This window comes from Uloborus diversus, chromosome 2 (genome assembly GCF_026930045.1).
Source record: "Uloborus diversus isolate 005 chromosome 2, Udiv.v.3.1, whole genome shotgun sequence".
NCBI lineage: Eukaryota > Metazoa > Arthropoda > Arachnida > Araneae > Uloboridae > Uloborus > Uloborus diversus.
The window spans coordinates 57,223,475-57,237,285 of NC_072732.1; the positions used below are offsets into that span (position 1 = coordinate 57,223,475).

At 33.7% G+C, this 13,811-nt stretch overlaps 1 protein-coding gene across 1 annotated transcript in view; it reads left to right on the forward strand.

Moving 5' to 3' along the window:
- The window catches only part of LOC129217056 (late secretory pathway protein AVL9 homolog), a 60,348-nt gene that overhangs the window by 16,237 nt on the left and 30,300 nt on the right, over positions 1–13,811 (forward strand). The window contains 2 exon segments of the mRNA XM_054851301.1: positions 513–647; positions 7,538–7,676. Coding sequence (XP_054707276.1) covers positions 513–647; positions 7,538–7,676 — 274 coding nt within the window.

Here is a 13,811-nt window from a genome sequence, read left to right on the forward strand (position 1 = left end):
CTATTTTAGGACATGTTGTAGTAACCTTATGTTTTCCAAATCAGTTACTAACCTGATTCTCCATAGATCCCCTAGAATGACACCCTTTGTTTTCAACTAAACATATAATTGACATTTACATGATACTTGATAAACCTTTGATAACTCAGCAACAGCATTATTGACTACAAGTAGCCCATTGCAGTCAATTTGTACATCCCTTCAGTAGTACAAAAAATTTTGAAACCTGAAATTCCCCCAGAACGTTGAATGTTTGTTCAAAAATTCAGTCAACTGTACTTTCATTAAAGTTAAAATATTTAATTATTACTAGACATCAAATTATGCACAAATTGTTTACTATTTTGCATATTTGTACTTTATGAAATGAAGCCATTTTTGCTTTTTCTACTGATAAATATACTGTTTTGAAATTCAGTAGAAAAATTTGTGTTCTTTTAATTCTCTATGCATAGTATTTGTAGTATGCTTTTTTCGGCTTTCAAAAAATAACTTGTTGTGCTTTTCAACAGGGTATGCTTTGTCATCCATATTTATCCTTACCTTTCTTGGATATTTTAAGTGATCTCTCCATTCGTGGTTACATTGTTGGAGCTACTAATATACTTTTTAGACAAAAGAAACATTTGTTTGATGTCATTATTGAAGTAAGTCATGATTTGTTTTTACGCTTTTAAACATTTCTTTTTCTTTATTTTTTCATTTTTTAATACTCTGTGTGACAGTACTTATGTTTCACCTGGGGGTTTAGTTCACAATGGATTATGCCCTTTTGGTGGTATCATAATGGACCCAGCAATGCATGTGTCAAAAAAACTCTGTAAATACAAAATCTGACATGAGCTTTTGTTTGTTAAGTTACATAAATAAGCTCAATTTTGGTCCATTCCTTATAACCCCAAAACAAGTGTCTATATATATATATATATACACACACTAACTGTACCCGACGCGCTTTGCTACGCCAACAAAAAAATACATCATTATACTGATTTTCATGACAATCGGTTGAACGGGGCAGAAGTTGCTACTCTGCAGTGCCACCTGGTGGCGAGTGGCTTCAATGAGCATATTATGCACCTTCTCAGTGGAAAAATACATATATATATATAGCAATTTTCATAATAATCGGTCCAGGTATCAAGTGAAGCCGTGACTATACTCAAATTTTGTACTCACGCAGTTTGCAAGATCAATCAATCGCTAAAAATATCAAATAGAAAAAGTTTTAAATCCCCCCGTTGCATGAAAAGCCATAAAACAATAAAGAAAGAATTTATTTGTTCAAACTCAAGAAAAATGGCAACAGCTAACTTCTTATCAATGAGATCTTTCATGTGAATTAATTTCTGCAGCCGATAATTTTATTCGTATTTATCCAATGGATTGTGACTTAAATTGGAATAAAAAAAGGAACTATCGATCAGATTTTTTTCAAACTGGTCTATAAACATTCCCTGTACCAAAAATAACAAACGGTGAAAGTTTCAGCCAAATCTGCCGGGTAGTTTTTGAGTTCATGGATGACATACAGACAAACATTCATTTATATATATATATATATATTAGGGTGGTCCTTATTTATATGGGAAATTTTTTTTTTCGGAATTCAACAAGTGACGCCCCCTAGTTTTGTGACATTAAAATAAAAAGTAACGTGTGCAAAATTTGAACTCGATCAGTCAATAATAACACGTGCCTCTAGGCCGTTAACACTTTTGATAATTTTCTCACAAATCTTCGAGTTTTTTTCTTCAGACCCAGTACATAGTTTTTCCTAGGTTTGCAAAATATTTTTACAGTGAGGTAGCACTAAAATTAATCTTTTTAATTACTTTATATCATCTAAAGTTTTTATGTTAAATAAGAATGAAATAATGCTTTAGAAACGTTCCTTAATCGTATGCTTTTCTCAATGTATCTCGATAGTGTGTATTTTTCCCGCTAGTCTTGGACGGTTTGTAAAATCAATTGTTTTTGTGACTCATATTTGGTAAATTAGTTGTGAAATTCTTCGATTAATATTGTGCTCCTCTTTCAATTGTATCATTCACAATTTTCAGTATTTTAACGATCTCTCTTCCCTTTAAATAGCTTTCTTCATTTTGCCGTAATCAGGCTCAAATAGGAAAAAAACCTTTTAGTATTTGTAACTTATCAAACAGTTTTGTTGACTCGTAATTGATTCTATAAAGAAGATCTTTCCTAAAAAAGTATTCCAAATCATCTACTGTTATCTGAAATTAGTTATTATATTAGAACAGTCATTAGAGACGTGTTCCTTATTACAAGCATTTTTTAGACTAGTCATTTCCTATCTTCAAGGTTAATTCCTTCATCTATTACCGACAAAGCTACTAGTTTATCCCCTAAATACCATAAGTGATTTATGAATTTTCCAATCTGCTTCTGCTGCATGCTTGTCATCGTTTTGTATGCTGCTAGTTTTTCAGACATATTATATTATTCAAAGGAGCTTCGATTGGGTTGCTGCGAAAAACCATATCTTCATACAGCATTTAATTTAAAACAGCTTTGTAAAACAGCATTGAAGGGCTTTCTTTTCATGTAAGGTCAATTTAAATTGTTTCCTAAATATAAAAATTTTCAAACAAAAATTCCTTTAGCCACCTATGTGGCTCAGGGATAAGCTCCAGGTTGCCGAAAACCTGCCAATATCCCTGTTGGAGGAAATGCACCAGGAAATTTTATTACAAGTTACGAGAATTCTCTGTAATCTTTCTCAATTCCGCTTTTTACGAACAATAATATGTCATCAACTTTGTCATTTAGAATTTAAGTGTTATGTGTACTTGATTGAAATGTTATAAAATCAGAATGATGGAGATCTATCCACAAAGTTTTGAAGCTCTTAAATAATTGAATATCTAATCTAGAAATGAGAAAGACTTTAAGGACACACTGTGCAGTACGATTTTAAGTGTATGATGATGGCAATCCAAATGTAATATATCACCGTTCCGTTTTTGCTCTAAAAAATTGCATGCGCAATTTATACATTTATACAGTTGGTATTGCAAATCGTTGTATCTAACACTACAGCTAGAGAAGTTAGCAATAAAGAGCTATCATCTAAGATATCGTATACAACTGAAGAAATATCTAAGGAATTCCGAGTAGCTGTTCAATATTAGGACCTGAAGCTATCACAGTAATCCTGTCAGCGTTCTTTTCCCAGATACATATGGATGTAGCTTTGTATCCCAGTGAATAACTACAAAATCTAAATTTAAATTCATGAAATTTAATTTTACCTCTCGAAGATTTTCTTTTGCTCTCTTAAGGAATGTACGATTGATCACTAGGTCATTTGGATTTAAATTTTCTGCATCTACATAGACTGTAAATAAATGAACAAAATCTTTATCCTTAATACAGACCTGCCAACTCTCCCGTTTTTCACGGGAGACTCCCGTTTTTTACTCCATTCTCCCGGTTGTACGTTTGAGTATCCATTTCTCCCGTTTTTTTAATTTTTTTTGTTTTTTTTCTTTTTTTTTAAATTAAACTTAATTTTCTTCCTTAAAATAGTTACTCACAGCCCTAATAGATGGCGTGGCTAGCAGAGCAAACCCGCACTGCTCAGTGAGCTCACATTCGACGAGCACGACCGGTTAGTTAATCACGTGACAGCTAATGATCACGTGCTCCAATCAACCAATCAACTGCTTAGAATGGCAACGGATGCGGTAACCGGTTGATCATAGAACGCTGCAGTTAGTAACCGGTTACTTACCGATCGACCGGTGAGGTTCGTCGAACGCAAGGTGAGTGGCAAACATCCGATGGGTGCGTTCGGAGTGTCGACCGAAATGCTTCCGGAGATGGTATTTTGGTTTAACTCTACGTTCGCACTTCCACTTCTATCTCACGCATGCGCCGTTGCTGTTTTCGCGGTATCATTCAGTTTTCAGACGCATGCTAACTGCGCCGCGTGTTTTCATCTTGATCTACAGCGTGCGTTGTAGTTTAACATTCATCTTTAGCGATGTCTGAAAAAAAAAAATCTACAAACAAAAAGAGCGATTATACGAGTGAATTCTCTTTCATGAAAAAATTAAATAAATACTTGTTATAACAGTGTTTTTTACTTATTATAGCATCGTTTAAAATCTCCCTCTTTCTCCCTTAAAGCTTTGACTGGATCTCCCGTTTTTTCTTTTCATAAGGTTGGCAAGTCTGCTTAATATGGTATTTGTCTAACAGTGATGAAAGGAGAGATGATATCAATAGTTGGCAAGCTTTTTTGCATTGTGGTAATAAAAGTTCAACAGGTTAGGAAAGATACCCATTTCGGTTTCTAAATCTTGTGAATCACAAGAATTTGATGATAATAAAGAACTATGTACTAAAATAGAAGAAAATTAGTTTATAGATTTCTACATTGTTCCGGTCTGGATATTTTTTTTAAATTTGTATTTTAGCTATGTAAAATACAGTATATTTTTATGTTAGGAGTAATCGAGGATTTTTCGAAATTTATATTTTAAAAATTGAAATTTGCATAAGAATTTAGGTATGTTTATAACTAAAGAACAGCGAATTAAAATATAATTGCAATTAGTTATATTTATAGCATTGAAACCTTGCGACTCTATTTGCCACACTTATTACATACACAGGGAATTTTGTAAATCAACACCCCCAAAGCCTGGAGGAGGCAATTTGTTGTTGTCAAAGATCATTCATTAATGGCCTAGGCCATTCATTAATGGCCTATGGAATCCCTTGTGTCCATATTGGTGGGAGGAAACATTCCCCTGCCGCTTGGTTGGAACAAGCGCAGAAAAGCGGTACACTTGACCCAAGGCCATTGGTGTACATGTACCCTCTGTAACATGTTAAATTTTACAGAATGAAAGTGAGAGAATGGTTAGTCTGGAAGTAGCAGCACCTATTGAGGTTCAAAATTACTTTACATATAAAACGTTAGAATATTTTTACATAAAAATGAGAAAAATCCAATTTTTCCTTCGAAACTAAAAGGACGGGGCCCTAGGGGCACGTGTTAATATTCATGGATTGACTTAAAATTTTGCAAGGATCATTTATTTGTATAATGGAACAAATTGAGCGGGCATCGCGTAAAATATCTGCAACTTCAAAAATAAGGACCACCCTAATATTTATATATATACATAGATTTAAGATTAAATGTTTTGAGATTTCCTCAGCTAATTTCAAGTAGAAAGTCAAAATAACGCATTTGTTTTGCATGAACAAGTTGTTGTGTATTTAAATTGTCGTGTACACAAACTGTACATGTAGTTTTTAATATGCATCCAAAAGCAAAATTTTGACCCATATAAACTTTTCTTTAAGTATAAATTCTGGAAAAAAGTTCTTATATTCCTATTAAGTATTAGAAAAGATGTTACTACAATGTCTTTTCAAAAATGTATTAATTTTGTTTTTGAGAATTCTTATAATTTTATTCTATAATTGCAATTTACTCTTTGTATGTCGATTTACGCCTAGATCTCATGATCAATTTGCATTGATATTGCTAATAATACGTGTGCATCAAGCTTATGATTTAAAAAACAATTTTTTTTCACATGTGGCAGAAAACTGAACTTTTTGTCGTTCTAATAAGTACAAATCCCAAAAAAGCTTCTTTATGGAATATTTTTTCAGCTTTCGTTCTGTTTTACTTAAGCAACAGCTTGTTTCTGAGAGCAGGCATGAGTTTTTAAAAATTATATCATTTGAAGAAAACCTTAAATAAGTAAGCAATAGTAATAAGATCAATATTAAAAGAATGGAATTTGTTAACCCTCAAAATTCAGAAACCATCAATTACTCCTCCTTGATTCTGCCACACTGTCAAATGTCTCGGAGTCAAGTACCTGGGAGATTTTTTCTGTCCTCTTATAAAAATTTCTCATAAAGTTTTAAATGATGTTTTTTCAAAGCTATTCAACAGATTTTATTAGCCATTTTCTCATGAACAAAACTATTCTATTATGGATTCTATATTTTAATTTGCTACAGGATACAGCACCATACTTTTACTTCACTTAACTAAGTTTTTTCAGGCACAGCTGCAATAACAATTTTTTACTAATTAGGATACAAAAGTTCAACTATTGCAACCACAGCAGCAGATAAAAAAAATGCAAAAACTTTTAAGTCTTAACCCTAGTGTGCATATATTTCGGTTAAAGATATTAGTCCACTCAAATCAGATTGTGAGGAAAAAAATGTTTTGAACGTACATTTCAGGGCCTGTTTTGGCAACAGTCAATATCACTTTTTTTTGCTGGAGTGGCTGTTTTTGGCAGTTAACAAATTTCTTTTGAAGATTAACTTTATACTAGTCATAACATAAGTTATCCTTGCTTTAAACAGCCAAGCACTTAATTGTAATATCCAAGACAGTATGGGACCCCAAATTGGGAATACTTGGGACTACGGCATAACTGGGTTTCTGAACTTTTAGGATTTTTAAACCTAACTCAGAAAAATAGTGAAAATGAATGTATTGTGGGACAAATGTAGCTTATGCTGATTAAAACAGCAAATAAATCATATTTATGCTAAAATAGTTTTAAAATTTATCTCAATATTGCATACTAATGAGGAAGAGGAAAGTAGTATCTAATCTGAAAGCAGATGCTAAAAGATTGCTGTACAATTGCAGGAAAACGCAAATATTGTGCATGACTTGAGGCATCAAAGAAATATTGAATTAATTTGTAAATACTGTGTTTTCAACAAATAATAGTTGATTATTGACAGTTAAAATTGATTAATGATAATTACAGTTGAGCAAATAAAAGTTTTCTCTGGGGTTTGGGTCTTTTGAATTTTGGGACTCTGTAGTTCATTGATCTGTAAAATCTTAAGATTTTGAAACAGTATATTTTTGCTGGCACAAAGTTTTCAATTTTGCTCTCTCCTTTTATTCCTTTATATTGTGCCTAAAGCCAGTGTCAAGGATTTCTGTTAAGCCTTTTTTTTTTAATTTTCATTCAGTAGCTTAAAAATGCTTTTTCATCTTGCCATTGAAATCTTTAAAATGTACTAATTGGTATCTTAAATTGAAATTGTTGGTAAAAATCTTACCCTTTGCTTATTCTTTTTATGCGTTTGCATCTTTAATTGCTTAAAGAGTTATTGAAATTGACTAAAGAAAATGCACAGTACTATCTAAAAGAAAACTCAATATATTAACAAAATATTTACAGCTTCAAATAACAAATTTACAAATTGGACTGCATAAAAAATCTTTTTTGTGTTCCATCAATTTTATTTATTTTTATTTCTCGCTCAGTTCACTTCAAATCCGGAAAGCGGTGGGCGGGAGGAAAAGTTGAAAAATAAAAGTTCAAGGCTAACCTTGATCAGTTGCGACAAAACAGTTGTTTGATGTAAAATATTGCTTCATATTTTTTCTGCTTTTTTTTGTGTGTAATTATGTCTTTTTTTAAGTGTAACATTTATATAAAGAATACACAACTGAACCCACAAACAATAATAATATTAAGTATACAAAATTATTTGTTTTATGCAGGTTGAGGATGGTAAAATAGAAATTGTAGATCCCGAATTAAAAAAACAATTGCATTTAACTACAGAAGACCTTAGATTTGCTGATCATTTAGTGCGTCATGTTATGGAAGATAAACAAGATGTTTTCCTGGATGGAACAGGTATTTTTCAATTTTTTAATGTTTAAAATGAATAAATCTTTTAAACTCATTTAGTAATGAGGTGCAACACGTACAGTTATTCTTATATTCTTAGATCACTCTACTGTAAGTGGAGGCCGTTCTTGAACATTCATGGTTGGTTTTCAATCTGATTTTTCTCACATTACTTCTATTATGATTTGTTTGAGATAATTTTTTTTCAAAGTTAACTTCAAAAGAGATAGAATATGCTTTTACTATAGGGGTGAAAGAGCACATTTGAACAGGAGCAATAGCTCAATTTTTCTAAATTGAAAAAAAAAAAAAAAAAACTTTTCGAATTTTCAAAATTAATTTGAATTCTAAAATTTTGAATTCAAATTATATTTTTCGCAATCACGAGTTGCGACAAGGCCCTACTCATTGGGGGCTATTATTTCTAGAAACAGCTCTTGTCCCCCCCAAGCATGTCCCTCCTCCTAGGCGGTTACGTGTGTATAGTTGTGTGTGTGCGTGCAAGCGTGTGTGTATGTGTGGGCGCGCGTGCATGCATGTGTAGGCTTGTGTGTATGTGTGTAAAGACTTGTGTGTGTATGAGCACGCGTGCATGCATGTGTAGGCTTGTGTGTATGTGTGTAAAGACGTGTGTGTGTGTGTATGAGCGCGCATGTGCGTAGGACGTGGACGCCTCCGACCAGAAGCGTATAGCTCAGGACCGGAGCAGCCGCGCCGTGCCGCCTGCAGAGGCCAGTGGGCGGTGATGCTGGTGTCCCTGATCCCAGCTGAAAAAGGAACCAGACGCCAAGGACGGTCAAATAAAAGCAATAAGCAATCGTGATTGCTAAAAAAAATTAATTTGAATTTTGGGTTCTTGAATTTAAATTATGTTTTTTGCAATCACAAGTGTGTGTGTGTATGTAGGGGTGTGTGTTTGTGCCCAGGCATAAGTGTGTGGGTATGTGTATGCGTGCGTGTGTGTTTGTGTCTGTATGCAGGCATGAGTGTGTGTGCATGTGTGAGTAGGTGTGTGTGTGTGTATGTATGCGTGTATGTTTGTGTCTGTGTGCAAGCATGAGTGTGTGTGCATGTGTGTGTGTTGATGTGTGTTTGTGTGTGTGTGTGCAGGTGGGTGTATGTGTGTGTAGGTGTGTGTATGTATGTGTGTGCGTGTAGGATATGAGCACAACCTGGAGACTGTTTTCGCTATAGGAGCAGCAACGTGAGGCGGCCAGTGGACGGTGGCGCTGCAGAGGGTGCTGGCGGGGAAATAAAATGATAGGACGCCAAAAAACAGTCACATGAGAACAATAAGCAATCGTGATAGCTCAAAAAAAAAATGAAAATGAACTTGAATTCTGAAATTTTGAATTCAAGTTATGTTTTTCGCAATCATGAGTTGCGACAGGACCCTGCCCATTGGGGGTTATTGTTTCTAGAAACAGCTCCTGTCCCCTCAAGCCTGCCCCTCCTCCTGGGCGGTTACGTGTGTATAGTTGTGTGTGTGTGTGCGTGTGAAGGCGCGCGTGCGTGCATGTGTAGGCTTGTGTTTGTTTGTAGAGCTGTGTGTATGCACGTAGGCGTGTGTGTGTATGAGCGTGTGTGTGTATGAGTGTGCGTGTGTGTAGGACATGGACGCTACCGACCAAGAGAAACGGATTCCAGGAGGCAGTGCTCGGAGCCGCGCCTGCAGAGTTCGGTGGGCGGTGGTGCTGCAGACGCCACCTGGTCCAAGCTGAAAAAGGCACGGACACAAAAACGGTCAAATGAGAACAATAAGCAATCGTGATTGCTCACAAAAATTATGAGAAGAATTATACTTTAATGCTATCACTATGATTCACTTCCCTAGAAAATTTAAAGCAAGTGGCAGGAAAATTTGCCTAGTTATATCAATCAAGCTGTTTTTAAACTTAAAAAGTGATTTATGCTCGATTTCTTTTGATGCTAATTAAAACACCTTTATGTTGATTTATAAAAATTAACTATGTAAAAGTAAATAACTTATTTTTTGAATGTAAGGATTTATTAATCAAATTTGTCAAAAGGAATTTCTACTAGGCTGGGTTTAACAAAATTATAAGCATCTAACAATGGGCACATTTGGACACTGCTTTGAGGAGGGGACAGTCTGCATATGGACAGTCTAAATGTTCCCTTAATGTTATATCTATAAGTTATTACACAAATTTGAAGAAATAGAGTGCTTAAAATAATTTTTGAATAACTTAACAAAGATCCGTTTTCATTCTTTGCTTGTGTATAAGCTGTTTAGTTTTATTTGGATGGAAGTATGGCAGTCAATATCATCCTTGTACTTTATAAAATCGCTTCAAATAGGTATGATCTGTCTTGTTCCATGTTTAAGCCTGAATGCTTGCAATTAGCTGTGCAGAAGTTTTAAACAAAAAGTTTCCTAATGCTTGGAGAAATAATAAAATCAACTGAAGAAAGACAAATAGCTATATGAGGTTTAAATCTTTCTTCTTTCAAGACCAAGGAATAAAAGAGTGAATTCATGTGAATTTCAGGCATTTTTCATTGACATTTTAAATTATTTATAATGTTTTATTTATGGTGTCCAAATATGCCCCAAGCGTGCCCAAATGTAACCTATGTAGGGGCACATGTGGACGATTTTTGCATGTTTTAAACATAATGTTGTCAAATCCATGTATTTTTGAAAGGATTGGGTGTAAGATTATGATTTGCAACAAGATTTCAAAAAATAACATGAAAAATGTTAGTTTTTTGTATACAATAACAAAGGTCCACATGAGCCCCCCTTTCCGCTAATTTTGAAGTATAATTGAAGAAATTTAAAGTTACTGAACTGTTTAAGAAAAGTCCTCAAAAAACGTATTTTTTTTTTTTTTCCATTTCTGCTTTTACAATTAAAGTAAAAGAATAAAGTTGTAGACAGATAAAAGATAAAAATCAAAAGAACTCACGGACTAAAAGTTTTTGGTGCATTTTTAGCATGCTGAAATCAAGTTCAAAGCCACAGTTTCTATCATGGACTATTAAAAAGAAAAAATATATATTTTGCGTGTAGCATAGTTTTTATATGTCTAAAGAGTAATCGCTTAACTGTAATACAGTCAGACCCCGATTTAACGAATTTCGCATTTTAGCCAATTTTTCTTTTTCCCTTAAATGAAGGCAAAACTCCCTATGTACCGAATAATAAACCCTGAATTAACAAATTATTTTAACAGCCAAAAAAAAAAAAAAAATTTTTTTTTGTTAATTTGATTTAGGAAATATTGTATTGCTTTCCAAATGATATATATATCTTGTGGGAAGCAGAAAAAGACTTTTCTTGTAATCAGCAATGTTTGATGAACGAGTGGGCAACCAATGAATATCCATTCGGTCGCAGAAAGCAATAATGAAACTCGCATTAAAACTTACTTTTTCTAATGCTTTTCATAGAATGGAAACCGTAAAAACATATCTCATGCAGCAGGCTGTAAGTGACAAAATATTTTCTTCTCTCCATAACGTCAAATTCAAGTCAAGTATCAAGGAAATTGGTAATATCTATTACTCAGTACAACAAATTTTTTAATTAACTAGTGTGTAATAAGTTGCGGAATGTTGAATAAAAATTGTAGACTTTCTAACTATGTAGTATGGATATTTTTGTGCAGTTACTCATTAGGGCTTTTAGATAAAGTAAGTGCAATTAAAAAAAAAATCGTACCCCAATATTATGAAAGTTATGGTCTCGATAAATTTGCTAAATTACGGTCCGACTGTTCTTTACCACATGTAGTTTTACGATGTCAGGATTTGGGAGAGTTATCATAGCTGCCAACTATCCCAGCGTTTGAAAGACTCCCAAATTTTGATAAGATGTCTCAAAATTTTCATCAAAACAAGGACCCCCAACCCCCAATCCTCCCCCCTCCCAAAAAAGGGATTTTCCAATGATTAGAATTTTTGAAAAAATCTGTACCATAAAATAATTGCTTTTAAAAAAACGAAACGTTTTCATACACATGTATGAAAATTGTCCTGGCAAATTTCTGAACGCCGAATTTTGGGTCCTGTGATTTCTGAGATCTCCACTTAAATTTTGAAAATTCTTTTTGCGCTCAAACTTTTATCTTTTAACTGATTTATGCAAAATTTCCCTAATGTTTCACTTAAGTCTCCCTAATTTTAATTTTTCAATCTTGGAAGCTATGCAAATGTATTTAAAATGCTTTAATGTGTTTATAGTGAACTCTGAGAGCACCAGATGTTTCTTATCAATACTTTCTACTAGTTAAGTAAACTTGACAATAAAAGCAAATGCTCACTAGTGAACTGTAGTAACAAACATACACCCTAATTTTAGCAAGTTACGCTTGTTAAAAATTATTTTTTCTTTAAAATAAAAATGCATTATGAAAGCATTTATGATGAAACTTCCATAACTATAAATGGTGTAAAGTGATTTCACTTCAAGAAAACTTTTTAGTGATAGATGTGAAGGGGTTGAAAATTGATTCAGTCCTTTAGTACAGTGCAATAAGTCCAAAAAACGGCCTAACCTCAACATCCATAGTAAAAGTTTTCCTCCAACTTCAAATCGTTCTATACAATCCACATATTGTTTGGTAAAAAGTTACACCATTTTGAGCGTTGGGTTTGGGGGGGGGGGGGGAAGAGGTTGGCAAATTGGTAGTTTTCATCAGCTTTTCTGAAATATTTAGGAAACTATGCCACTAAGCATGAGAAGTGCAATATACAAAGTAATCTACAATAAAATGCTAACAAAATGATCCTGTGCATAATCTTGCTAAGTGAATGGTTCCAGAGTTACGGAGGATGTAAAAGTAGAAAAATTTTGTATTTTTTTAGGTTTTTTTTTTGAAAAAATATTCATTATCACTAAGGAAACAATTTTTTTTTATATTGATTTTGCTTTGTAAGTGCAAATTGCAATTTTAGGGTCGCAGGTATGTTAGTGATAAGCCCTTGAAGGAACGACAACCTCACCGCCTACTCAAGGGGTGCTTTTTTTTAAGGGAAAAGAGATGTCCACAGCGCCAGCGGTACGGAGAAACCCGAACCTAGTGCCGCATTAAGAATGAATATCTTTTCAACATAGATGATTTTAAAATATAAAAATTTCACCTGCATAATAATTACGTTTACAATTAAGTTATTTTTAATCATATTATTTTGTAAGTGCAGCTTTTTGAAGGTTTTTCTTTGGAAAAGAGGCATACTTTACTGTGTATTACAACCATATTTTTTAAAACGTTTTGAAATTTGTAAACTTAGTTTAGTAGTAATACTGAATAGAAAATGTAGAATATTAAATGGGACTTCTTAATTGAAAGTGTCCTCCAGTATTCAGCCCTCTTCAAACATTGCACCCTCCTCTTTAAGACCTTCGTTTATGATATTAGTGTCCCTGTTATCACATCCTAGGCCTGAGCAATTACCACACATTCTTAAGCATTTTAGACCAGTGCTTCTCAACCTTTTTTTCTTTAAGGCACACTTGATAGTTGGCTCAATCCTTGCGGCATACTAAACTAAATTTCATATGTCAATATGGATCGTGCTCCATATGGATATAACAATTCCATCCGTAATATTGTTCCATATGGATATAACAATTAATCTTTTAAATATTTGAAACATTTCAGTTTCTTTAGAAATTGATTTAAAGTTCATCATAAATTTTCGTGCTTATTATGGCCAGCAAGTCCCAAACGTTCACTTAGCATGACTGAGACACAAGTGCCATTCCTGAGGGACAGTGGCGCTTCTTACCCAATTTTATGTTGGCAAGAGCTACAGATAGTTTTTAAATCAAGGATCTAGACATGATATTTTGTTCTTGAAAAGTACAATGCTAAGAACCCCACTTCACAAATATGTGCTCTTTTAAAATGTTAAGAGTAACAGCTTGTGAGCAGCGTGATCAGAGATTTTTAGGTACTTTTTTTACTAACAGCCAATATGCATCCAAAGGCACTTTGCTGCACCTCAGTTTTAAAGAGCAGTTGCTCCTGAGGTCTATATAAATTTTTCTCATGCCTTCAAGAAAGTTCTTTGCTAATGCTTCAATGGATCACAAATCCAGTCATATTGTTCTAAAATCATTGCAAAATGTTCTGTCTCCACATTCAATAGCTTTTCTTTCAGAATGTGTGT